The sequence below is a fragment of the Bubalus kerabau genome, chromosome 3 (genome assembly GCF_029407905.1).
Source record: "Bubalus kerabau isolate K-KA32 ecotype Philippines breed swamp buffalo chromosome 3, PCC_UOA_SB_1v2, whole genome shotgun sequence".
NCBI lineage: Eukaryota > Metazoa > Chordata > Mammalia > Artiodactyla > Bovidae > Bubalus > Bubalus kerabau.
Genome location: NC_073626.1, coordinates 20,105,498 through 20,132,178, shown reverse-complemented (window position 1 = coordinate 20,132,178; position 26,681 = coordinate 20,105,498). Strand labels below are relative to the sequence as shown.

Here is a 26,681-nt window from a genome sequence, read left to right as displayed (position 1 = left end):
GGATTATCTTGCTCTGCTCCCACCCCAGCAAAGTAAAAGAAACAGAAAAGACACAAACTGGTGTGACAGTGCTCTGAGAACATCCATGCAGGTGACACTTCTGAGAATGAGGATCATCTGACTTCACGACCACGCAAGCTAACCATCCACCAGGTCTCCCAAGCCTGTGTGAGCCACTCCTGAACCACAGTGACAGCAACTGACCACCAGGGGGAGCTCTTCTGACAAATAGTGGAACCTAGAAACCTACAGGTAGTGCCAGTCAGTCACGAAACAATGTTGCTGGCATTCCTAATACACAAGGGGTCAGTTCAATAGCATCTAGAGATTACTATTACCAAGACCTTTGGGCTGAGTGACTCAGTTACACTTTTACTCTTTGTATACAGTCTTTTAACACCCAGTGTCACCAACAATGTTGAATCAAGTCTGCTCTGGTTCCAAAATGTAATCCAAGGGATGCTGACTGACAAACTCTAACCAAGATGAATTCCTTTCTCTAGAAATGACTCTCCGTGGGGAGAGCTAATGCAGAGACAAAAATATCTTACCTTCCCGGGAAAAGGTCCTGGGACTAGGCTGCGGGCTGCCCTGGCCATCTCTCTCTTTGTCTGAAGGAACTTTTTTCAAGACGGGAGGAAGAAGAGCAACTTTAGGAGAACCCGGACTGGATGGAGAGTCTGGGACATCCTCTGTGGAGACACAAAGACACCCATCAAACTGGATTCCTAAAGCATAAGCTGGGTTAGTCTTAAATATAAATGACTAATAATCTTTTTAAAAACATCATAGTTTTTCTGGCCAAAAATTAGTTTCATAGCCCAGTGAAGTAACAAACAATAGAAAGAAAAATTAAAACTTACAAAGAGTTAAAAATCTACAGATATGAATATACCTTGCAGACCAAATTTCCGTTTCAGAATTTCAATGAGCTGATATTTGAAAATTAGACTGTAGGTGTAAGACTAAATACTCCTTCTGCCTCAAAGGCCATTTGATTTTCTTAAAATAAGTGATGGTTATAACCCACTTACTTTACCTGCTCTCAAATCCAGTACAGCGGTCACCATATGTATATAATATAGATTTGTACTTTCAGGAGTAGGGGTGCATGTACCTACATATACTTACTGAGATCAGTTAGAATAACTTAAAATCATGGACTTTGAAGACCAGAAAGGACTGTTGTGAATACTGTACAACGGGAGAGATTAAATGACCTGCTAAGATAAAAAGATGGCAAAACAGCTCGTCTGTTATTTCTGAAGGCTGTCCTGTTTCAGTCTAATTGAAAAGAAAAACTGAATTGCACTCCCTTTCTCTGCTCTATCACCGGCAAGGTTAATTCTCGGTGTGGGTGTGTGTGTACACACGGACAGTGGGGGCTGTGTGCCTCTGTTGGTGTGCCCATAGTTTGCCCAGCCCTGTTCTAAACCCTAAATATTTCACAGGATATCGGATAAAAACAGATAAAACGGATAAAAAGCAACTTACGCTTTCCCTAATTATGGCTCTCATCCTTAACCTGTGGCTTTCTCAAGGGTCTGAGGACCTGGACTCAGCCTGCAGAAAGCTACAGCGAGCACTGCCAGGGGGCGAGCACCACACAGGGGTGCTTTCACCATCCTGCCTTCGACCCACAGCCCTGAGTGCAAGCACGGTCCCTGAGTGGATGACCTGGGTGCTGAATGAAGGAGCCCTTTAGCCGTGGTCACTTTAGCAGGATTCTCATGGCCCTCTCCTGCAGACACCTCCCTCTCCCCAGTCATGTTCACCAGACGCCCTGGAAATCATCTGTGGAGATCCAGGCCCTCCAGCTTGGGAAGCCACCTGGTCATAGTGTTACTTCCCAACCGGCAAAAACCAGTCCTTACCAGGCCGCGAGGCAGTTCTTGGTTTCTGCGGAATGGTGGGCCGCACCACCAGGTTGGGTTTGGGGGCCTGCAGGAGGGGCTTCGGGCTGGTGGGCCTGTTGGAAAAGCTCCGGGGCTTGGAGCCTGCCTCCGCCTTGAGGTCGGCTTTGGCATTCTTTTCTGGGGTTCCCAAACCGAAGCGGTTCTCTGGATGCACTTTAGGCACTAAAATGAAAACGGGCACAAAAGGGCACACTTTACTGTAAAACTCAAAGGTGAAAGAAACCAATCCTTTAGAGACTTCTATAGCTGTTTATAATTTCTCAGCTATTTTAATAGAAGTATAGTTGCCTTACAATATTTGTTTCACGTGTACAACATAGTGATTCAATATTTTTATAGACTATATTCCATATAATGTAGTTATAAAATACTGGCTATATTCCCTGTGCTGTACATTATAGCCTGTATCTTATTTTGTACCTCGCAGGCTGTATCTCTTAATCCCCTTCCCCAGTCTTGCCCCTCCCTCCCAGCCCCTCCCCACTGGTAACCCTTAGTTTGTTTTCTGTATCTGTCACCAAAGATATTTTAGAACAGAAACACGCTATTCTGGCATGTTTTCAGAATCAAAACATGCTGATGGAAAACTACGATTCTTGGTAGAAAAACAGTGAACTCGATGGTGGTCTTCTGATCACTTCTGACTATTCCACGGATGACAAGCCTCATGTTTAACAGGGTACATGCCCATAGGGGCATACAGGGGCAAGAGCAGGTCTCAACGCATTTGAAGCACTCAGATCTTCCTTAGATCTGGCACAAGGTACAGTATAACCAACCGTAGGCACCTCTGTTCTGGACGACACTCTGGAGTTGGGCTGCAGGCTCTGGGAGAGGAGGACTGTGTCCCAAACCTCACGTTTAGTGAGAACCACTCCCAGAGCATCATCTCCTGCTGCCTTAATTTATCCAGATAACAAGGAAATATAAACTGGCTGAACGTGAGTTACAGTCTCTTTCCTTATTAAAGTTCAACACAAGAATGTCAAACAGCAAAATGAGGTAATTAACAAGTTACTCTCCGGTTTCCATCTCAGGTTTCTTACTCTCTTACTACACCTAAAAAGTCAAAGGGACAAAGGATGTTGAATATTCATGGATGTTCAAGCTGAGAGAAAAGAGCATTCCCTCATGTCAATTAAAAGGGCTCCCTGCTATATACTATATGTGGCTTATTTTTAAAAACATCAGCAAAACAGACTCATGGATACAGGAAACAAGCAGGTGGTTACCAGAGGGGTAGAGGGGTGAGGGAGATTAAGAGGCACAAACTTCTGAAGACAAAATAAGTGTACCACAGGGATGAAATGTACAGCCTGGGGAAGGAATACAGTCACTAATACTGTAATAACTTCATATGGTGACAAATAGTAACTAGACTTGCCATGATGATCACTTTGTAACAGAAATATCAAATCACCATGGTGTGCACCTGGAGCTAACTCGGTGTTCTAAGTCAATTACACTCCAATAATAATTGATTTCATCAGCCATGTCCCCTCTCTTTTTCCCCTCCCCAAATGCCCCCCATTTAGGAGTTCTTCTCAAGGAAATCTCCCCTTTGTGGAATCAGGAAAGGTGCCTTGTCCAGGTGCTAAGTTATCGTGGTGGGAATGAACCCCAAAGTGGAGCTGGGCCAGGTGAAGAAGGGCTGTGGTCTTCTAGGGAAAGTCAAGGTCCATTCTTGCTCTCCATCTTTATTTCCCTTCTGTCAATCACATATGACTCCTGGGACCAGAAGGCAATAGTTTGCCCTAAGGGGGTGATGGCAGTGGCCTGACTTACCAGCCCCACCTCCATCCAACCGTTCTGTGCTGCTCAAGGTCAGGCTGGAAGAATCCTGGGAGACAGCATCGTTCCCAAGTTTCTAAAAAATTCAAGCACCCCATTGCAAAAGTGCATAGTTATTTAAAGTGTCAAGAGAAAGAACAAAGCAGATCATAAGTGGCAACAAATAATGGCTCCTTAACTCTCCTGCCGTGACACTGACTGTGCCTGACTTCGTCTCCCTGAGGCTCTGCTGCTGAGACAAAACTACAGGAAACGCTAGATGGCGCTTTAAGATCATTGGTGTATGTTTTGGGCAACTTAAATCCTAAGAATTTTGTCACTTGGAGCCCATCTATTTATCAAATCCAAAGCACAAGGGAAAAAAACCCTCCAGCACTTTTCATCTTTCTACCAAAAGACAGCTATATTCATCGATGGAAACAGTATAAAATAAACAGCTCATTAGTCAAAACAGCACATTCCTTGTTGTAAAGAAAGTCTATAAAACAGACTAAATTGTAAACATTTCCTTGGGCATCTGACTCATCAAAGATGTGGTCACAGTATTTACTCAGAATTCTGGCCAGTGAAGGCCGCATCGTGCCTCCCTTTGTTGAGTTAACAGAATATAGTTTTATCCCAACTCTCTTCTGAGAGCTAATGAGTGAGTGAGGAGGGATCTGTAAATAGAAAATTGCTAGAGAACAGTGGTGGTGCTGGTGGAAGAACTATGATGAACAGCTGTAAAATCATGTGGGATGCAGGATTTAATGAAACAATCAGTATCTTTAGAAGTAATAGAAAACAAGCCCTCTGTGTCCTGGTATAACCACTTACTTTTTGAAAATCAAGAGTTCATCAAGATGAACTGTTTTATTCTGATACTTTAAATAAAGTAGGAGAACCCAGTTTTATAAACATAAAAGAGCTCAAGATAGTGCACAGATACCAAAACCTGAGTTTTTCCTGAGGGCAGGAAAAATCTAGAGGTTAAAAAAGGGAAGAAAAATAAATACACAACTTATACTTTTAAAAGAGGTTCAGAAATAAGTAATGCAGATTTGGGGGTACTCAGTTCAGTTCAGTCACTCAGTTGTGTCCAACTCTTCGCGATCCCATGGACTGCAGCACGCCAGGCTTCCCCGTCCATCACCAATTCCAGGAACCTACTCAAGCTCATGTCCATCGCGTTGGGGGTACTCAGCAGTTTTTAAATGATAAAATGTGTCTTCATAGCAACACAACATATCTCCATAGTCAAATATTCAATTAATTCTAACAATACTTTGCCTTTTAAACCTTGAATTTAGCAAGGAACTTTCAGGTTTGGAAAAGGACATAAACTCTGAAAATAACTGAAAAACAGATCTCCCTGGTTAGAACTAGAACCTGGTTTCAGTGATTTTATTTGCCTCCGTCAGTTGTCCTATCTCCAGTGACCCTTGGGTCTCCATCTGGATTCAGCAGTCTTTCCCCCGAGTGGAGCACGTCCTTGGCACAGCTGTCACGTGTTTGTGTGACGGGCACAGGAGCACCCGAGCAGGTGAGACGTGGACCTGCAGCCACGGCCCGACCTTCCGAGGCCGAGGCTCTTCAGGAGCGCGTGACCCTAGTGCTGGTGGAAAAACATGGCCAGGTCCTGTCTGTGCTCTGCGTCCTTTAGGAAAGAGCCATTTGTTTGGGGATTTTTATTTAACACAGGCTGTTTTCCTGTACCTGTCTCGCCCATAAAAACTGCGTGAAGACAAAAATGACAAAGGCAACCAAGTCAAAAGAGACCCTCTCCCTTACCTTCAGTGAGCAAGCAGCCTTGGCTTTCATCTCCTGCTTGGCTTTCATCTCCGCCAGCAGCCCACTGCCCATCATCTGGACCCCGTACCTACGCCCTCCCTGTGGGCTGCCCTTGCTGTCACTCCGGTCCACCTTCCCCACGTCTTCCCCTTGACTTTCTTCTAAGGAGTCGGGTGTTTTGATCTCCTCCACCCGATCAGCACTGCCATTGTGCTCGGCTGGCTTTGTGTCCTTCCTGGGGGCGTCCACAGCTGGACTTCTGACTCCCGCCTTGGGGGAGGAGAGTTCTTCTGCTGTCAAGACTGTTGAAGACCGCTCAGGTTTGGTCCGGGGTTTGATTAAATTGAGAAAGCCAGTTTTCCGAAAATCACGTTTTTTCTTCTCATCTCCTCCTTCACTAAGCTCGTGGGACTCTGAGCCCCTCGCTGACCATCGCCTATGATTCAAAAGAAAATCCTGTTGGGTTTACTGTAATTAAAGCTTCAGCAACAGTCACTGAAAATAGAAATAAGGAGATGGCTGCTTATATAGCAACAATTTTGAAACATTTTAAAAAGTTGACTTGGAAATTGGAAGGTTGACTATCATCATATCCCCAGGTGAGGAACCTGAGGCACATAAAAATTAATAATGAGAATCTGAAGGTATCATTAGGAGGATTGAGAGCAGAGGTGAGTTTTTTCTGTTTAAATGCTTTAGTCAAGTGCCTCTCCACTCGTAAGAACTTTTAGAAAAGGTAGATCCACTCATGGCATAGATGGGTGACTGCCTTATTTAATTTGGAGGGCACTGGAAAGGCCCAGATTTTCCCTTAAGCACCTGTAACCCCTCCACTCCCACCCTAAGTGGGATCAATGATCCAGATCCTTGCTTAAATGTAAAAATAAATTATAAAAATACAAAGCACTATTCAAAACTAAAAGAAATGTAATACCACGGAAAGAGGCAATGACATGAAAAAGCAGCTGGTGAACTTTGGGAGAAGTTTGTCAGAATATTCTGAACATCCTGAAACTTGGGAAATGGATAGGGAGAAAGTAAATGATTTGGGCTGAATGGGAAGTATCATGAGAGACTTTCACTTAGAGCTGGAAGGTACCCATGTAGCTCCTCTGAGTCCCCAGGAAAATGCCAGTAGGAGAATTTTTTTTTAAAAAGAAAAAAGGCCTAAGCACCAGAGACGAGAAAAAGCAAAAACAATAGTTTGGAAGCCAAAACAGTTAGGAGTAGAAACTGACTTCATAAATCTGGGAAAGCTGACCCCTGAAGTATTAGTTAGGAAGGCCCAGAAGCAAATGGATTTCAGGTGAAGGGACACAGAACGTGCCATCCCATAATATGCTTGTGGCATAGCATTATTTTAGGCTGGTTATTTTTAAGGAACAGCAGACACAGGGGAAATTTCTCTTCTGTAAGAGAAATATACATTTATACAGAAAATCACCATGTTGTAAGGGTGTATTTCTCTCCATACTAGGAGAAGCAGGATAACTAGATCCCTAGAAATTTATCAACAGAGAAGGACCAGGACTTACACCTGCATAACAACCTTACCCCTTGTTTACCTGGCTCACAGTAACATCCCCTAACAGTCTCTCTTCCGTCTTTAGCTGAAGATGGTATGTAAGGTGGTGCTGTGGGCCATTTCAGGGAGTTAGTGTTCCTGGGTATCCCCCATGTATACAAGAGGTATATGTGTTAATAAACTCCATGAAACAAGAATAATAGAAAAATTTGATAGCGGAAATGGGAAACTCAAGGTTGGAAGATAAGACTGAGAAAATCTCCCAGAAAGTTGAGGGGAGGAGGGGTAATAAAAAGATGAAGAAATACAAAAGAAACAGTTTTGTTTTTTTTTTAATACTAGCAGATAAAGAGAAGAAAGACAATTTGAATAATAGAAGTTTAAGTAAAAGAATATAGAGAAAAAGGAAGCAAAGAAATTATGAAAAATAATTCAAGAAAAATTCCAGAATCAAGGGACACAAATTTCCAAATTGAAATGGCTCATGAGTGCCTAACAAATGGGTTTTAACAAAACAAGATAAAAAACCCACATAGAACATATCACCATAAGATGTCAACATACTAAGAACAGAGAGAAGATCCCAGATACTTTCTGAGAAGCAGAAAAACAAGCCACAAACAAAGGATGAGGACTCAAGATGACACTGGATTCTTAGAGCAACATTAGAAGTGAGAGGATAAGGGGACCAGGTTTTCAAAATTCTAAAGAAAGATGGATTCCAATCTAAAGTTCTGTAGCCGTCACAGTGTTAACCAAAATGCAAGACATATGAGTTTCAGAAACTCACCTCCTATGCTTCCTTCTTCAGCAAGTAACCAGAGGAGGTGCTGCCCCAGAATAAGAGTGAAGTAAGGAAGAGGATGACCCAGCCAAAGGAAACAGGAAAGACACAGGAATGAGTGAGGAGAAACCCCCAACAGATGGCAAAGTGGGGACCCCAGAAGGACAGTAGGGGACCAGACCTAAAGGCCAGGCTGGAGTGGTCAGACAGTAGTAAAGTACGTGCCCAGGAAGATGAAACTGAGAAGATGTGAGGAAATTGAGAGAACACTCATACCTTTACAGAGATTTAGAAGGCATGTCAGTGACAGGTATACAGAAAACTAAGCAAATGCAAAAGGGGACAATTATTAACTCCAGGGAAAATAAAAAGTTGGAAAGGCAATATAATCACTGCATATGGTATAACTCAGCTCTGAACATTTACATGCTTATAATGAAGTAAACATGAAATACTGATGTAGCCAACAATTATGACACAGTTAACTAAGATGAAAAATGTGATAGCGGATATGGAAAACTCAAGGTTGGAAGATAAAACAGAAAATCTCAGAGTTGAGGCAGGGAGGGGTAAGAAAAAGATGAAAAAATAGAAGTGTATGTGTGTTTGCCTGCAAGCGTTTGGCGGACAGTAGGGTCAGACTGTACTGTAGGAGCTACATTATCATCCTCTACAGTAAGAAGCCACTAGTTATGGTCACTATTTGAAAAATAAATAGCAACAACAAAAAAGTTATTATGAAATATGGAAACAAAAATAAACAGCTAAAAGAATAGGAATTAATTGCCTCTGGGGAATAGGGAAAGAAATGAGGTCTTTTTTTTATTTCTCTTTTATAAAACACCTTAAAACACCTCTGACATTTTAAACTATGAGGAGCATGTGGAACTTCGATTTTCAAACTTCCTTCATACTACTTGATGGTTTGACCTATGCCTGGACCTCTACATAGCAAACCGACAACGATCTGTTTTTATGTATCAGAAATGAAACAAATCACAACTTCTAGTAGATTCCATCATTATTTGATGAACTTTGATGCACCTAGTTCTATTTGTGTACTAGAACATGAAGAGAATCCTCCTAAAGCAGTATCTTTGTAGAAAGTGGGTTTTACACCTTATAAAGTTTGCCCAACTTTCACTGGGCTTATTAGAGGAGGAGTCGACTTTAAGGGCAGAGGAGGTTCCCCTGGTAGTGACGACACATATGATCCGGATTGAATGTGCACAGACCGCTCCACTAATTCAACATCAAAAGTTTGGGACAAGGAGAGCCTACAGTGTTATCTGTTTATACAGATACAGGCCAAGATTGTCTTGATTCATTCAACCAAGAGTGACTGAGAGCAGATTATACATTACGGGCTGTGTCAGACACGAAGTTATAATGAGAAATCAGACCCAGGCGTTTGTTTGTGAAGGACAGTATTCTATAGGAAGAAAAGATTTGAAAACAAATCATTAAGAGGGATTTCCCCATTTGGCTCAGTTTATGTTGGTACTTCCTGAACCTTTTGCATTGAGACTATGTTCATCCATTCCCTACAATGTAAAAAAGAAAAACAAAAACAAAAAAAACCTCAAGGGATTATGTTGCTCTAACAGATGTATGCAGAAGATGAAAAGAAAAAAGTATCAAGTCAGCAATAGACAAAGGGTTGTTAATTGGGGAGGAGAGGAAATGAGGCAGGGAAAAGCTTCAAAGAATAAATGATATTTACATTGGATCTTGAAGGAGAGAATAGAATTTTCCCCAGTATGGCAAGCTTAAAGGCCAGTGTCAAAGGAGATAAATAATTGGGTCCTAAAGCTTATAACATTCAGTAAGTTACACTGTTATGGATATAAAAATTTAACTTGCTCCCACCTCGCCATCCTGCAAAGGCAAGATAAGGCACATCAATCTATAGAATGGACCAGTTTTCCGTCCCTGTGCCCGGCCTGCCCACCCTCCACTTATCAGGATGGTTTAAATTAGTTCCTGGATTTGATATCTCAGGTGAAGAACATTTCACCGACACAAATCCTTATTCAGTACTTGGGAGTGGATCTGCATTTAGTTGGAGATTAAATAACTTGGTACAAGTCATGCTTAAAGGCTTGAGTGTTTCAAGTTAAGCTGTTAATAAAAGTACCACTGAGTTGACTTCTAAGGAAACTCCATCTTGGTAATAAGAAAATTCAGACAGAACTTTTCAGAGGCTAAATCTGAAGCCTCTTTACTAATTCTGTTGTCGTTCTAAATCTGGTAAAGCTGTGCTACTTAGCAATGAATGATGTGTGCTCCCAGACATATCAAATTATAAACATGGGGAATTTAAAAATACAGTTGACCTCTGAATAATGAGGGAGTTAATTCACAGTCAGTCCTCAGTATCCGAGTCTGTCCACATCCACAGATGCAACCAGCCAGGGCCTGTATAGTACCAAAGTATCTACCATTGAAACAAATCCACAAATAAGTGGACCCAAGCCTTTCAAACCTGCTTTGTTCAAGGGTCCACTGTTAGTAATTTCAGCCTGCCAAATGTATCTCATTGTCTGAGATACATCCAGATGAATGTAATAAAGCCCTAAAAGAAAAGAAAAACCCTTGGGGAGATACATTTTGTGGTCTGATTTAGGTATTACAGTGGTTCTTCAACTTGAGTGTGCCTCGGTACACCCTGGAGGGCTTATTAAAACACAGGTTGTCAGCCCCCACCTCTAGTTTCTCATTCAGTAGGTCTGGGCTACAGGTTTGAGAATTCACGTTTCTAACAAGTTCCCAGTTGATGGTGGTCTTGCAAACCACCAGAAAAGTAAACCCTCTGTCAAATGTGTCTATCTTATATACTTATGAAATAAGAGCCTTAGTACATACTAAGTTTAAAATTATCACTGTTAGTAATTTAAATGTGAATTAAATGGTGTGATTAGTGAAATGACTCTGAACTCACTTGGAATCCATTTTGGTCACCTTCTTGGTGAAAAATTCATCTACACCTTCATCCACTCTCCCCATAAGACCGTTCTGCTCACCATCTTGGGAGACTATGCTGGTAGCACAGCCCTGCAAACCAAACAGGTGTGATATTAATTTACATTCAATATGTATCACTAGATTTAAGACACATAAAGGCCATGGCAAGGACACAACTGATGGAGATAGGGCCCTACAGTCTACCGGAATAGAAGTCAAATGTAGAAATGAAGGTAGAAAGAAACCAAAGTGAGAAATGCACTATAAACACAAAACCTGCTGAAGGACTGAGGCTGAGTAGTGCTGTCTTGGAAGCAGCTTGGAACCTAACAGGCTGTGAAGAGTCGTGTGTTCTTGAAGCACAGGAAGGCATTGCGGGCATATTGGTAAGGCAGGAGAATGCATGAAAAAATGACACGCTGTTTTGAGAACAGTAATAATTCCAGTGACCAGGGGCCTGAGGCTTATAGACAGAGTTAACTGCTGAGTGTAAACCCTAGCAGATACTAAAAGTGGCCACTCCAAACACACCCTTCCCCCCCACCCCCCCGCCACCACACACACACTTGCTTCCTCTCTTTCTTACTGAAAGAACTCTGATTTCAAGACGTGAATACTTAAACAGTACTTCTATCTCCTTGCCTGTGACTGGTGTGATATACTTCTGGCCAGTGAGATATAAGGGGGTTCATGGGCAGGTTTTCCTGAGAAGAAGGGATGTATTTTTTTCTACATGGTTATGAGAGAGGATGTGATGTCTGAGACACGGGAATCACCTGGAGTTCAAGAGGAATTGAGCCTGAGGATAAAAGCCACCATGCTGAGGATGACAGAGCAGAACAGTGGAAGCTATGCTTATGCTGTGCCGAATAAACCCATCCCGGACCCCGAGACTTTTGGATTTCTTGTTGAGTGAGAAAATAAGTATTTCTCATGGCTTAAGTCATTTCCAGTTCAGCATCTCTCAGATCTCTCATTCATAAATGAATACTTTCCAACTAATAATACAAGGTCTGACAGTGAACACCCTTGAATCCTATGTTAAAGAGTGTGGAATTTATTTTGCAGGTGAGAGGGAGCCCTGAAGAAGTGTCATGACCCAACCTGTTTTGGTCAGATAATTCTGGGGCAACATGAAGGCTATATTGGAAAAGGCGATATATTGGAGAAGGATATATTGGAGAATAGAATAAATTCTATTCAAGAACACAGTGAAAGACTTCTGTGATTGTTTAGTCTAATCTGGAGGGAGGTGTGGGACTAAGTAGTAGGGAAATGAGAAAGAAAGAAAAAGACATTGCCTAAGATGAGGCTGAAGTTTCCAGGCTGGGTAGATGACAGCATGATTCTAGGGAACATAGTTCAGAGATCTGATTTGAGGAAGAAGATGATGCATGTAATCTCAGGCAGTGTTGTTTGAGGTGCTGTGGAAATCCAGGGGCAGGTGCCTAAAGCTTGAATCTCAGGACAGAAGCTCGTGAGGAGCTATAAAGTCATTCAGCACTCTAGCATTTGTCTTTGAATGGACAACTCAGTGAATTCAATAACATGCTTGGTTTTGTGTCTGCGAAAGTGTATTAATATTTCACACAGATAGGTTGTGGGCCATTGAGAAAGAGCATGTATCTTGCCCATTCTCTTGGGCACAGGACAGATTCCCATGTGGTTGTGATATCTGGTCTGGATATCTTGCCACAGAGCGGTGGGAAAACTCCTTTCTGTGATCTTGATTTGCAAGTCTCAAGCTGCCTCTAGGGAAGCTGGCTCTTGTCTGCACAGGCATTGTTTTTAAAAAAAAAAAAAGACCCATGATTAGCTTTAAACAACCATCCATTCCGTTCACTGGCAACGTCCATTATGGAAACGAGCTGTGTGTTTGAGTTCACGATTGTAAAATGCTGAAAAGTGAGCAGATAACAGGTAACAGACCAAGAACCCTGTGAAATGTGAAAACAATTATACCTTTCGTCTGAAGGGTGCTTTATAGTGGAGCCAGGCTTTCCTGCGCATTGCAGGAGAGCAGAGAAACAGCCAAGTTCAATAATGCAGTTATGGAGGGAAAGCAGCTCATTGAATAACTTCTGTTTTGATTACAAAAGACAAAGTAGCACAGAGCTAGCTTGGATGTAACTTCTCCTTTTGTAAAAGAAGACTGGAATTTCTACAGTGATAATCGCTCCCTAAGCTTGCACACTGCTTGATCATTTACTGTTGTCTTTATACCTACCCTTTGAACTGAAAAGGAAACATAGTCTTATCCTGCCTGGGTTAGTCCCAGATCAAACCATGGCTCAGAGTGTGAGGGGCTCCTGCTTAGGTCACCCGACTGATGGATGACAAGGGTGCAACCCCAGAATACATGCTCGTAACCTGGGGCATCCTTCCACAACACCCTCACTTCCCCTCAGAGGCTGCCTCTCAAATTCCTCTTCCCATTTTGAGGGGGAAAAGCAGTTTTTTTACAAGTATAATTTCTCCTTTCAGCCCTTTTCTTTTTTCCTGCTTTGAAACAATTCACAGCTAGCACAGAAGGTCTCTGGGGACACGAACAATCAACAGGTTTCAGAGACAGAGGCAGGCTGAGCTCAACAAGCAGTCTGACTTCCCATCTTGCAGGACCAGCCAGTTTTTACAGAACCTTAGAGACCCCAGGTCCAACTCTATCATTTTAGAAATAAAGAGACTAGGAGTAGAGAGATTGAGAAGTCCAGTATCACTGGGAGACCTTGAGCAAGATGCATCAGAAAATGCACCTGTTAAAAGTAAGAGGTGTCAGCAGCCTGCAAGAAGAGCAGCAGAAACACTGAAGACTGAAATGACAGGCGGCTCGTCAGAGGGGTTCAAGGCCAAACACACCTGCGGCCTTAGCTCAATTTCCAGCAGAATGACAGGAAAGGACATATAGACATCAGAAGTTCTCAAAATTCCATTTGATTTTGGTCTTTTCTGTCAAGGATTATAAATTTCAGACTAAAAAGGGGAGCAGAGCTGGTGGGAAGGGAGTGCAGAAAACCTTATCCCTGCGCTGGTTGGAACCCACTGCATCTGTGCTCAGAGGAAGGATTTTGCAAATAAAATCACAAGTGGTTGTTGTTGGTGTCTGAGCAAGAAAGAGGGCAGATTTCTCATTGCCTGTGTATATATAAGTAAATGCTAAAAGGATAACTTGTGAATGCTTAGAAGATAAGCCGGTGATTATGAAGACTAAAGACAATTCAGACCACCCTCTGTTCTCCCTTTGCCTGGATTATTAAGATGAATGCACCAGGGCAACACCGGAGGAGATGCGCCTGGATTTTGACAAGGCAGCTGTCAGATCTCTCCTAATGTCTCCACAGGCCGGATGGAGAGAGATGGGCAGGAAGCAAGAACAATTAGGTACATTAGTGACTCTGAACAAAAACCCCAAAGAGTGCTAATTAGTGAGTTGAATAATCATGAAATCTTATACACATGTATTAGACAGTAAGAAACATGAAAAGAGTCAAGCAATCAAGCCAGGAAAAGGGGAATCCAAAAGGAAGTAAAATAAATTTAAAAAAACAAAAACAAAAATTAATGAACTTGAGAGGAATAGTAAAGCTAATTCTTTGAAAAAGACTCCTAGATGGTAGGGAATCTGCCTGCAATGCAGGAGACCAGGGTTCAAGCCCTGGGTTGTAGAGATCCCTGAAGAAGCGAATGGCAACCCATTCCAATATTCTTGCCTGGAGAATTCCATGGGTCACAAAGAGTTGGACATGACTGAGTGACTATCACTTTCACTTTTAGTAAATGAGACCTTGCAAAATTAGGATAGAAGCATTAAAATATATTAGAAATGAAATAAATTGGGACAGAGCTATTGATACAAAAGAGATTAAAGACTCATAAGAACTCTAGAAACAACTAAGTGGACAATATCCTAGAAAAATAGAAATTACCAAAATGGTCTCAAGGAGAATTAGGTAATCTGAATAGATCTGATGAAATAAAATTCATATATTTTGGTAAGGCAAGAAAAATTTAAACATAAAATTTTTCTCTGCCCATTTGGACCTTCTCTCTCCCCTCCAGAGTATATTATAAATCTACCTTAATCAGACCTACTTAGGAGATAATCTTGTAAGGGATCAGGATGGCCCACGTCTCACTTTGTACATGCAGGCCTGGATTGTGTGAACTGTCAGTACATCATCTGACATATAACCCTTTGTCTCAAACACTTATGTAACTGTGTTCTGACCTCTAACGGCAGAACAGTCCTGAAGACTGTCTGTCTCCCAGGTTATAATCTCAGGTTGCTGCAAATAAAATCTTCCACTTCTTTCTTAGATTGACTGTTGATTAATTTTTTTGTCAACAGATCTGTAACAAAAGAAATCAAATCCCTAGTTTAAAAAAAAAATCCACCTATGAGCATTATGTGCACACATAACAACATCAGGCCCAGGTGGCTTTCCAGGAGAGGAACAGAAAATCTATATGACATGCAAACTCTGCTCCAGAAAACAGGAGAGGAGAAAAAGGAGAAAGGTCCTCAACTAACTTTATGAAGATAGTTGTGATGTAGTGATCTATAACAACAAATACATACTTCATCTTCATCCCTATTTCTGGCCAGACCTCTTACACCCTTGGAATTTCCTGATGAGAGCCATAAAGGTGTTTTGATTACATTAATGAAGTGACTTTGGAACCACCTAAAGATGGGGGTTGATAACCAGGAGACCCAACCACATGATTAGAGGGTTGAACTTTCAGTCCCAGCCCCTGAACTTTAGGGAGCTGAGAAGGTCCGGAAGTTTAATCATGGCCAATGACCAGTGATTTAATCAATTATGACTGAATAATGAAGTCTCCCTTAAATCCCCCAACGGACAAGGTTGGGAGAGCTGCCGGGTGAGTGAACATGTGGAGATGCAGGGAATGTGACGTGCTGGACAGGGTGTGGAAGCGCTGAGCCCCTCCTTGACATCTCTCCCTAAGCCTGCTGTTCTTGAGTTACATCCTTTTATAATAAATGGGTAATTCAGTATGTAATGTGTATGTTAACTGCTATAACAAATTAATCATACCCAAGAAGGATCGTGGGAATCTCGGATTTACATCCCATTAGTCAATATGGGCAACAACTGCCAACTAAGATTGTTCCTGGCCCTGTGGTTCTATCGGAATTAAGCCATTAGCCACAGCAGTCACTGGCCTTCAACACACCCTGAAAGGAGTTCAGGGTGCAGATCAGGAATGAGACTCTGTGATTCGGAAAAAGTGGCAGAATAGGACTTCAGACCAATATTTTTGAGAAAATTTTCTCAACCTAATTTCATGCATCTTCCCGTACTTAGAAAAGTACTGAAATCATTAAGATATCTGCACCTCATGACTAGCAGCAACCTTCTACTGCTGCTGATGTCTGCCACCTCCATGAGCAGTTTTCTGAGAGGCTGTCCCCAGGCTATAGTCCTCAGTAAGACTCCCAAGAGAACTGAAACTCACAGGTCTCACACTGTGGGTTTTCATTTCAGTTGACAGTATCCTTTATAATAAACCAGTAATAGTAAGCAAAATCTCCTCTTGAGTTCTGTGAGCCATTCTAGCAAATTATCTAAGCAAAGGAAGGGAGCATGGAAACCCCCATGAAGTTACAGTTGGTCAGAAGTACAGGAGATGACCTGGGACTGGTATCTGAAGTGAGGGTGCCCCCGAGCCCTTGACTTGAGGAGTCAGAATTGAACTGACCTGTAGACAGCCAGTTGTGTCCAGAGAGCTGAAGAATTAATCAGTGTAGGAGGAAAAACCCACACATTCAGAATTAGAAATGTTCAAATTAAGAACAGCCTCCATACTTGGGCTTTGAGAATTCTGATACCCAGAAAAGCCCACTGGGGCATTAGGCATCAAGGACAAGCTCTAGAAAAGCTAAGATTGACTTAGGGTGGGCTGGAGCTACCTAGTCTGTCCAAACAAAACCAAAACAACACTAATATTAAATTGTTGCTGCTAAATACTGCAACCTTCTCACCCTCCACTGGAAAATGCAGGTGGTGGGGCCTGTGTGGCAGCTTCAGAGTTCAATGTGAAAGCACTTTGAAAATCGCAAACTCTGTGCATCCAAGGGAGAGCAAACTGTATACTCACTAAGCCTCTGGGAAGAAGCGAGATCTGTTCAGACCCAGGACCGTAATCCGTTATCCGAGGACAAAATGCCCTGTGCTAGCGTCCCTAGGATGGAGCACCCTGGGGTGTGCTGACCCTATAAATCCTAGCTTTCCTGTGGACAAGGTCAAGATCTCTCTAGAAGAGACCTGAGTACATTCCTCCACCAAAACTCTGCCACCGCTTTCTTCCCTTCCCTCTTTCTCATTTCTCAAATGACTAAAAGAAAAAACATTCTCTTTCCCAGAGTCACCGACTTAAGGGGAAAGTTAGCCCTTGTGTCACATATATGTTGTACTGCCAATGACTCTCCACAAGGAAAGAGCCAGAGGAACCATTTATTCCATAACCAAGTAGAATGTGGCGTGTGTGGTGTGTCTTTTCCCTATCTGAAAAGGCTTTTCCCTTGTTTAAAGAGAGAGAGAGAGAGTAGTTTATTCCTCAAAGAATATGTAATAGTGCACTAAGAAGTAAGTTGGAAAAGAAAACAATTCACTAAAATTTGTTTTTCTGAAACCATGTCAAGCTATTCAGAATCAAATGAGAGAGCAACCAAATATGAGCACCCTGGATCTGATATGAGCAAATGCCTGACCACTTGGATAACTGGTTGTGACTTTTCTCCATTTACAACTCCAGTCATCCACCTGTCATCCAATGAGTACTGAATGCCTGCTATGTTCTAAACTCATGCTAAGTGCTCAACACACAACTATAGATGATAAACCACACACTTCCCACATGGAGCTTACACACAAGGAGGAGGCCATGCTTAGGAAACACTGTACAGTGAGGGCTGTAACAGGGTAAAAGCGTCAGGCACAGCTCAGGCTGTGCACTGTGCACAGCCAGCATATGAGAACAGCCTTCTGCAGAGTCGTGCGCCCCCATCTGTGTGCGAGTACAGAGGTGGAGACAGAGAGGGCTTCCTGGAAGAAGTTGTGCCTCATTGGAGGTCTGCAGGATGAGTAGTTATCCATCCAGGAGCTAAGGGTGGGGGGATGAGGGAATGGGAAGAGAGGAAGCCATGACCAAAAGGCTATATCACTAGAGGTCTGAAACACAGGATGAGAACGAGGGCTACAGGGATGACGAGGAGGAAGGGGAGGAGCAGGTGGGGCTGACGGCAGGGAGATGGTGGTCAGGATCATATCCAGGTTTCTAGCTTGTTCACCAGTGATGCTCCTTGTGGAGCAGGGCAGGTTCATAGAGAAAGGCTCCTAGTTTTGAGTTTGTTGAACATGAGTTGTTCTGGGACATTCAAGTTCAGGAGGCAGGTGAATATCTGAAGCTAGAGTTCAGCAGAGGGGGCAGGAGTCAACAACAGGGAGACCAAAGCCATGGGTTCAGATGGCATCACCCAGACAAATAATATGCTCACAGGCTAGGCAGAGGGAAGCAGCAAAGGCATCACTGGAGAGGTGAATAGAAAAGAGAGTGATGCTCAGAGGCCCTGAAGGATGGAGCTTTCCGGGTCAAGTAACTGCCGCAATGTCAAGCATGCTGACAGCTGCCAAGTGTGCACAGGGTTAGGTCAAGAGTAACCTTTAGCAGGGCAGTTTGAGGGTGGAGAGGTACAGAGTACAGACTTTGGTGGATTGTAGAGTGATGGCAAGGTGAGGAAGAAGCACCACAGGCACAGACCAATTTTTCTGCAAAGGAGAGAAGAGACTAACCAGAGAGAGACATGGGGTCAATTGCATTAAGCCTCATTAGCACAAACAATTCCATCCTCCCCTGAGTAAAGAGCAGGGTGTTGAGAGGCACGCCACTCGCATGGTCCTCCCAGCTTGTGGATTATCAAAAGCCAGGGGGCCAGAGGAGGTCAGAACACAGAGGTGGAGGAGTATATGGGGCCCTCCAAAATCAAACACAAGCAATTTTTAATCAAAAGTCAATTCTTCAGTACTTATTTTCCATCTTTTCATACCCATACACTATACAACTCCTTAGAGTAGCCTGTTTATTATACCCACATGATTGATATTTTCATAAAGATTTCAAGGGGGCAACTTTGTTCGAAAGGGTTGAAAACTTTCCAGCATTCTCTTTTCTGAAACTGTTGAGCACGAAGTGAGGTATTTTGCGTGAATCTCACACATACGTAGAGGTTCTAATGTCCTTACCTACAAGCTTTCACGTATACAAGGCACTTTTATAAGACCCTGCAGTTTTCCCTGAAGGGGGACAATGAGGGGCCACCAGCCCACCTACCGCTGGGTGCGTGGACTGCTGCTTCTTAGCCCGTTTTGGTCTTAACTTGGTAAAGTGCTCCAGCTTCCTTCCTTCCTCGGAGGGCAAGTCAGAGATAAACCCTGAGCTCCGCTTCTCTTGTCGGATGGATGGAAAAGGCGGGTCTTCGATATGAATGGGCACTTCTTCTAGGGCTTTATCTAGATCAAATTCCATTTCTAAAAGAAAGCAAAGCCTCAGGCTGAAGATTACTGCATGGAGATGGATAAAAATTTGCTGAAAGTAATTTTAACTCTATCAGGGAATAGCAAATACCCATTCACAAATCACTTAACCCTCTTCACTGAGCATCCCTGCAAAGTATCCTTGAAGTGGTCCAGGGTCCTTGCTGAGGGTGTTTCATAGTTACAAGAAAATGACTGACAAAATGGAATACTCACCAAAAGCCCTGGAAACAGGCCGCAGCATTCGGCTGTGGATAGTCTTCCTTTTGGATTTAGGAGTCATCTACCAATAAAATAAAGAAAGTACTTAAGACACTTTTCCCAGAAAACTTGACCTCCAAACTTTAGAAAAATCTGGCAGGTATAAGGCGGGGTAGGAATATTAGGGACCAATCATTTTAAGCTCAGTATTTTACTTTTTTAGAGGATGGCTGGTGACCTCTGACAGCCTGACTACAAAGACTAAGCTGAGACATTTCTAAATGTTTGTCATTTTCTCAAATGATATACAGCCCACTTCTTTCCCCCAGGCCTAATCAGTTAAATGCTATTTTTATGGCTAAAAAGAACAATGAACAGTATAAATATAACTCCCAGCTTCACATGAGGATGTTAAAATGGATACAATGAATAAGAAGGAAAGACTGTAAAAATCAGTTGCTAAAAATTGAAAGCATGATCATTCACTGTTCATTATCACAGCAATAGCAATGTGAGCAAAATTGGACTCTGTCATTTTAATGATTTAAGTTATTTAACTGCTTTGTTTCACATTTCTACCCCCAAAATTTTGATCTTTATATTATGGGTAAAGACCATAAAGACCAACGAAAGTTGCCATGTCTGTATCTGCTGCCACTTCTCATCTTTGATCCTGCTTGTTCTTTAAAAAAGAGAGACTAAAACCCAAACCATGGCTGAAATTTCTTAAGAGCATTTTTTCTAGCATTGGTGTCAACTGTTGATTGTGTAAAGTCAAATCCAAGGAAGACATCAGCATCTCCCTCAACAGAATCACTCCTGTCAAAGCTGGAAGGGACCTTTGTCATCACCTCCACAAACAAATTCTAATGAAGAAACTGAGTCACAGAGATGATAAAGACCACCATTCAAGTGAACAGGAGCAGGGCCAGGGCCAGGCCAGCTATAAAAGTCAGCCCAGCATCCCTCCTACCTCACCACTTGTTACCAGTATACAAGTGGGTGGCTTTTAGGAATGTTAAATGTTTGATCCTAGAAACTAGTATTGGTGAAAACTGAGAGATAACATAACTCAAAGAACTTAGTTTGTAGACTTTCATTTCACTTAGTCGGCTGTCATCTAAAGCTTTCTCAAAAAAAAAAAAAAAAATCCACAAGGTTGATAACCTTTCTTCAGTTCAAATAATAAATTTTCTTGTTGATCTTTAAAGCAAAGAGCTTTACAGTTTTGATGATTCTATGCCAGTTTTAATAATAAAACTTTTGCTATTACTTATTACTGAGAGAAAAGGGAGATTTAAAAATGATGAGCAATAGAATTTAAATCTAGACTGGTCTTCCTGAAATACACAATGAAACTAGCAGATTTGGGTCTTTCAAGGTTTCGTTTTGTTTTTTTTCTTTTTTCTTTTATTTTTTTTTTTCAGAAGAATATCTTTTTATAAAACATAGGCTTTACAGGTTCAATAGAAACACAACCAATCTAATGCAACTGGAAAGGAATCCAGTTTCAAGGTAGTTCTCCCCAAAACTGGCCTTGCAGTGGGCTGAAGGAAGCCTCACTAGTCTATTCTTAAGTGAAATCTCTAAAAATAAATTTGAAGGAGACACAAACTACCAAAATACATGCTGTATTTAGTCATGTAAACTTCTTTAGTATTCTATCCACTTTGTGCACAACCTTGATAGGCAGAAGGATCAAGAAGTAGTTTGGGATATAATTTCCAGCCAGTTCACTTACATAGTCACAGATAAATAGGAAAGTACTTTAAAAATGCATAGCATGGAGATGTCTTCCAATATTTTTCTCTGACTCTTGATTAGATTTATAAGAGAATTTGTGGGCAAAAATAATCTGGATCAAGTTTCCCCATTTAGCTTTTATAATGAATACCAAATACATGCAAAACATAATAATGACATTTCAAATATATAATTTTTAAATATATAAAAGAAATATGGAATTACATATAAGAATACATATATATTAGATAGCAAAGATAGAAACTCATTTACAAACTGATGCCTAACTATAAATGGTCATTCAACCCAATCTAATTTTATAGACATATTGAGAAACATACAAAATCATCATTAGGATTTCTGATGGTTGACATTAATCAAAGGAACCAGTTTGCCTTTCTTGGTCTAGCTTTGCAATGCCTCAAAACCTAGTCTATGAAATTTGAATATCAGAAGCATGTATTCTAGTGCATTTTCATTGCTTTATTTCATATGCTCTTTACAAGAGAATATAACTTCCATTGCATTTTGCATAAAACTCTTTATATTTGACACATTTGTGAGTTCTAACTTTCTGCCATGTTTGGACAAGGCTGATGGACTTTTGCTCAAATGTGCAGGGCTTACAATCAGGCTGGTTTCTACAATTGGTGTTAAGAATACAACCTGATTTTATACGTTTCTTCTGATGGATGAACTCTTACCATCTCTTTCATGAGAAAGAATAAATATGGGTTTAAGTATAACAAGCAAAAAAAGGAATTTTATTTCTACATATTTTTCTTTATTTTCTTTGTAATTGTTTCTTCCTTAACAGTTTAATGGACAATATGGACTTGCTGAATCTTACTGACTTATTCCTATGGTTCTATTACATATAAACTAAAACAAGAGGAATATAAGAATGAGCTATAATTATCCACCTAAGTGTACATTTAGGAACACATATTGTATGTTTCTCCAGAAACATGGTTTCTATGCACCCTTGCCTCCTCCTCCTCACACCTGTTGGTTAGATGAATTGAATCCTGGGGGAAAAAAAATCTGGTTTTACCATCCAGATTTACATTTACTCTCTTCAGTTTTTGGACCAAAATAAAAGGGCTACTTTTCTCAAACTATTTCTTAGTCCTCATTTACCGTTCCTGGACATATATCAGTGCCTAAGTATTTTCTGATCAGAGAAATCACAAAGTGCCCAACAAATACAGGGGATCAACAGTGGAAGCAGAAGAGGTACATACACGCCTAATGGATCCTTCACAAATCAATTTATGATTAACACTGCCAACTATTACTTCAGACCCAGACAAAATTACTTTGTCTTTAAAAGTGAATTTTAAGAGTAATAGGCAATTTTCAATGTTTACATCTGCGGGAAATATGAACAAGTTTGTTAAACTTGTGTTTAACAAGGAACAATGTGTTAAACCCTTTTGATGTAATTTAGAAGGAAGACTAAACATAGACTTATTCTGACATCATAAATATCAATAAATCCCCATGGTGGCAGACAGTGAATAAAATGAATGGCTCTATTCTCAAAGCATCTAAAAAAAGCAGCACAATACCTATACTGCTTGGAAATCTTACTCATTTGATCCAATTTTTATAATGGATTTATACCTATTCTCCATGGAATTCAAAACCCACTTTTACTATAAGTTAAGGATTACTGTTAGAACCTTATAAACACCATCACATATTTTTCCTGTTAAACTCATATTTAACACATAATTCTTAGACATACTAATTTTTTTTAATGAGAGTTAAATTGTCTCTATCACCAGAAAAATAAGATGGAGTAGTTTCTGTGTTTATTTTACCAAGTTTGTGCAAAGAATAATTAAAAAAACAAACAAACAAAAAAAAAACACTCTTACTCCAAGCTCAAGCTTACTCCAAGCTACTTCTCTTTACCTTGAGGTTAAAAAGAAAAAATTTTTAAGTTGTAAAGTAGATGAGTAAAATTTTTCTGTTACAAGAAGGTATTATGATGCCAATTTTCTACTAATCTGGGAAACAAGTAATATGACAAGAATTAGAAATTTAAACCCTAGAAGTCTAAGTACTTATGGTTTATTTTTTAAAAACATGAATGGAATAAGCACTTTTCTCCTTTTCAATGTTCATACCCTCTTCATCAACACTCTGCTTGCTTTCAGGCACATCCCTGAGAATATTTTTAAATTCACTGCCTGTTTTGCTAAGCTGAACCATCTTGTAAAATCCAATCTTGTCTCTAAATTGCTGCCGGTTTTATTCCGGATCCACAGATGGATGACGACACTACAGTCTGCTGGGAGATCAGCCAGGCAGCACGGAAGCAAATGGAGCACAAGAATGTAAACTAATACAGCCAGAATCTGCAGAGCCACCAAAAAATACTTACACTTGTACAGCAGAGAGTCTCCATGCAGCAAAAAGAAAGGAAAAAAAAAAATATGAATGGAAGAGAGATAAAGCAGCAGCATTACAAGGGGGAGGGAGAGACACCATACACAAACAGAAAAGCTACATAAAAAGCCTTCATAGCAAAGGAATGAGGCAAGAATGAAGCCAAACTATCATTAGCGTAAGGCTAGCTTTTCATAAGCATAGCTGTTCATAAGCTCTTCATAACATAATTACAGCTTGAAAACTGCAGAAAAGTCTTAGAGATATTACCTCTGGCTAAGTGCGTGCTAAATGCCATCTACCAACCCTGTAAGGTATTAATCCCATTTGGGAAATGGAGACATCATATCTCCAAAGGCATATGGTGGACAGAATGCTGGATGAACATTAGCAAATGCCATGCAGGGTTTGGTTCTTAAGCCACAGGGCTGGTCCCAGCAACAAGGTGGGGACAGTGTGCCCACAGGTACGTGAAAACCTCCCTTCTTGGGGGTGTCCTTACATCATTATATCCTGCCCACTGTGAGGCAGCAACTTTGAGTTCTCTCTCCCCCTCAGTCACCAAAGCATTTTAGGCAAGAATCTGATGCCAGGGTCTCACACAGTTACCTACCTAAAGTGTCATTAACATTGATAGTACCTTATACCTTAGTGTGAATTTAGGTCACTTTACATTTCACATTAATTCTCTCAAATAATTTTAAAACCTCATTGGTCATCATTACTAACAGGCATTAGGGCATCTTAGCATTCTGAAATTTTATAAAAGAATTTGAAACATGTAAAATATCATGTATGAAACGAGTTGCCAGTCCAGGTTCGATGCACGATACTGGATGCTTGGGGCTGGTGCACTGGGACGACCCAGAGGGATGGAATGGGGAGGGAGGAGGGTTCAGGATGGGGAACACATGTATACCTGTGGCGGATTCATTTTGATATTTGGCAAAACTAATACAATTATGTAAAGTTTAAAAATAAAATAAAATTAAAAAAAAAAAAAAAAAAGAATTTTTAAAAACGTAACAAAACCCAAAAAGTCCTGTCATGTCAGGCTTTATGAAAACCACGTATGAAGATGGGAGGAATCTTTTCCAAATTTCCTGAAAACACCTAGTCCATCAACCTAGGGCTCACTTTTTTCCTTCAAGTTCATTATTCTGTGTTTGTCAGTTGTTTTTAACATGCAGCTGGATGAAAATACAGGACTCCTGAACTTGCAAATGCAAACAGTTGGGTGGTACACAAAAAGCTCCCAATAACCATCACCACCATTATTATTATCATCAGTATTGTTTATCAGAAAGGCTTCCATCAGCAAGATCCCAAAAAAGTCTCAATCCTCAGACTTCTGATTTCATATTTTGTTAGGCAGCATTCTTCAAATATACCTCATTTTATGATACCTTACATTAGATTGAAAACATCCTTGCTGAATGAAAGGAGAAAAGATAAAAATGTATTTTCAAATATTCCTGAGTTGCCCAAAATAAAGACTTTTGCCCCTGTCTTAACTATGCTGCTGTTGCTGCTAAGTCGCTTCAGTCGTGTCCGACTCTGTATGACCCCATAGACGGCAGCCCACCAGGCTCTGCCATCCCTGGGATTCTCCAGGCAAGAACATTGGAGTGGGTTGCCATTTCCTTCTCCAATGCATGAAAGTGAAAAGTGAAAGTGAAGTTGTTCAGTCGTGTCCAACTCTTCGTGACCCCATGGACTGCAGCTTACCAGGCTCCTCCGTCCATGGGATTTTCCAAGCAAGAGTACTGGAGTAGGGTGTCATTGCCTTCTCTGTGTCTTAACTACACATCCCCTCAAAAGCTTCCTAACAGGCGTGACACTGGATACATACGTACAAGAGTTATAGCTGATGGTTAAGCCCCATAGGTAATTTTAGACTTCCTCTGTGTGAAAGGTTAATTCAACATGACAAGGGCTCTGTCCCAATTATCCCCCTAAAGATCATTATAAGTGAAGGTGAGGAACCTTTCAATTGGTTCAACTTCTAAAATGACAGGCAAGCAAAAAAATGTTTCTATGAAGAGTGAAACCATAGCAACAGACATGTCAGCTTTTCAAAGGAATAAAAATCATCAGTTTTCCACTCCTTCTGCATAGCTTTTGGAACTCATTTACCTGTACTGACTTCAGTGTCTCCCCATCAGGGCAAGGGGAAGACTAGTGAGTACAGAGAGGTCACCCTTCCCAAGAGCGCATCTCATGCTCAAGATGCTATCATCCGAGAACTGAACTCGAATCATGGAACTTTAATCGCCAAAGGGGAACTTTGGCCAAGGTTTTGGCAAACGCAGACCTAGTTTTCTAGTTTGTGAAATAAACAGTTGTGAAGATTAAATAAGACAATGAATATAAAGTGTTTAGCACACAGCCTGGCATATAAATGCCAGTCAATGCCCCTCCACGCTTCAATAGCTAGCAGAGATTATGAACGTTAGTAACAGTAACATTTTTTCATTCTTCTATTCCCAAGGAGAAAAACTGAGGGGAGAGGGAGCACTCCTAAGCACTACACTTATAACAGCAAAAGCTGGGAACCATCTAAATGCCTGTTAAACAAGCAAATGCAGACCAATTTCATGACACTGACTTTCTGGATGAATTCAGGCCAATTGCTTCACAGACTCTCCCACATTCAATATTTGTCTGCTTGTTCCCCACAATTAGATTCAGGTAGATGAAAAAAAAATTTTTTTTTTTTTAAACACAAATGCCAGATGAATGATCCTGGAAATGACTGAATAACAACAGGTGGTACCCAGGTCAAGTTGTTCCGCTGTTAGTGACACTAAATTTGATCTCTTCAGTAGGGTGGGAACCTCCCGACTCTTCCAGTGTCAAGGTACCCTGTCCCTTGGTATTTTGTAAAGGTACTTTGTCTCTTGATAGTTAATATTAATTCTACAAGGTGATACTTTCAATTTATGTTGATGAGCCCATTTGTAAGCCCCACTGACAATCCTGGCCTGAACGAAGGAATACAAAGGGAGCTATAAAGTTGTCACTAGCTACTTTTA

At 41.1% G+C, this 26,681-nt stretch overlaps 1 protein-coding gene across 9 annotated transcripts in view; it reads right to left on the bottom strand.

Annotated features, from left to right (window-relative positions):
- The window catches only part of CARMIL1 (capping protein regulator and myosin 1 linker 1), a 321,864-nt gene that overhangs the window by 8,667 nt on the left and 286,516 nt on the right, over window positions 1-26,681 (bottom strand). For all 9 annotated transcript variants that reach the window (XM_055570803.1, XM_055570804.1, XM_055570809.1 and 6 more), the window contains 7 exons: window positions 19,522-19,588; window positions 19,103-19,299; window positions 10,728-10,840; window positions 5,478-5,913; window positions 3,702-3,783; window positions 1,875-2,078; window positions 552-692 (listed from right to left, as the gene is read on the bottom strand). In XM_055570803.1, coding sequence (XP_055426778.1) covers window positions 552-692; window positions 1,875-2,078; window positions 3,702-3,783; window positions 5,478-5,913; window positions 10,728-10,840; window positions 19,103-19,299; window positions 19,522-19,588 — 1,240 coding nt within the window. The remainder of the gene's footprint in view (window positions 1-551; window positions 693-1,874; window positions 2,079-3,701; window positions 3,784-5,477; window positions 5,914-10,727; window positions 10,841-19,102; window positions 19,300-19,521; window positions 19,589-26,681) is intronic.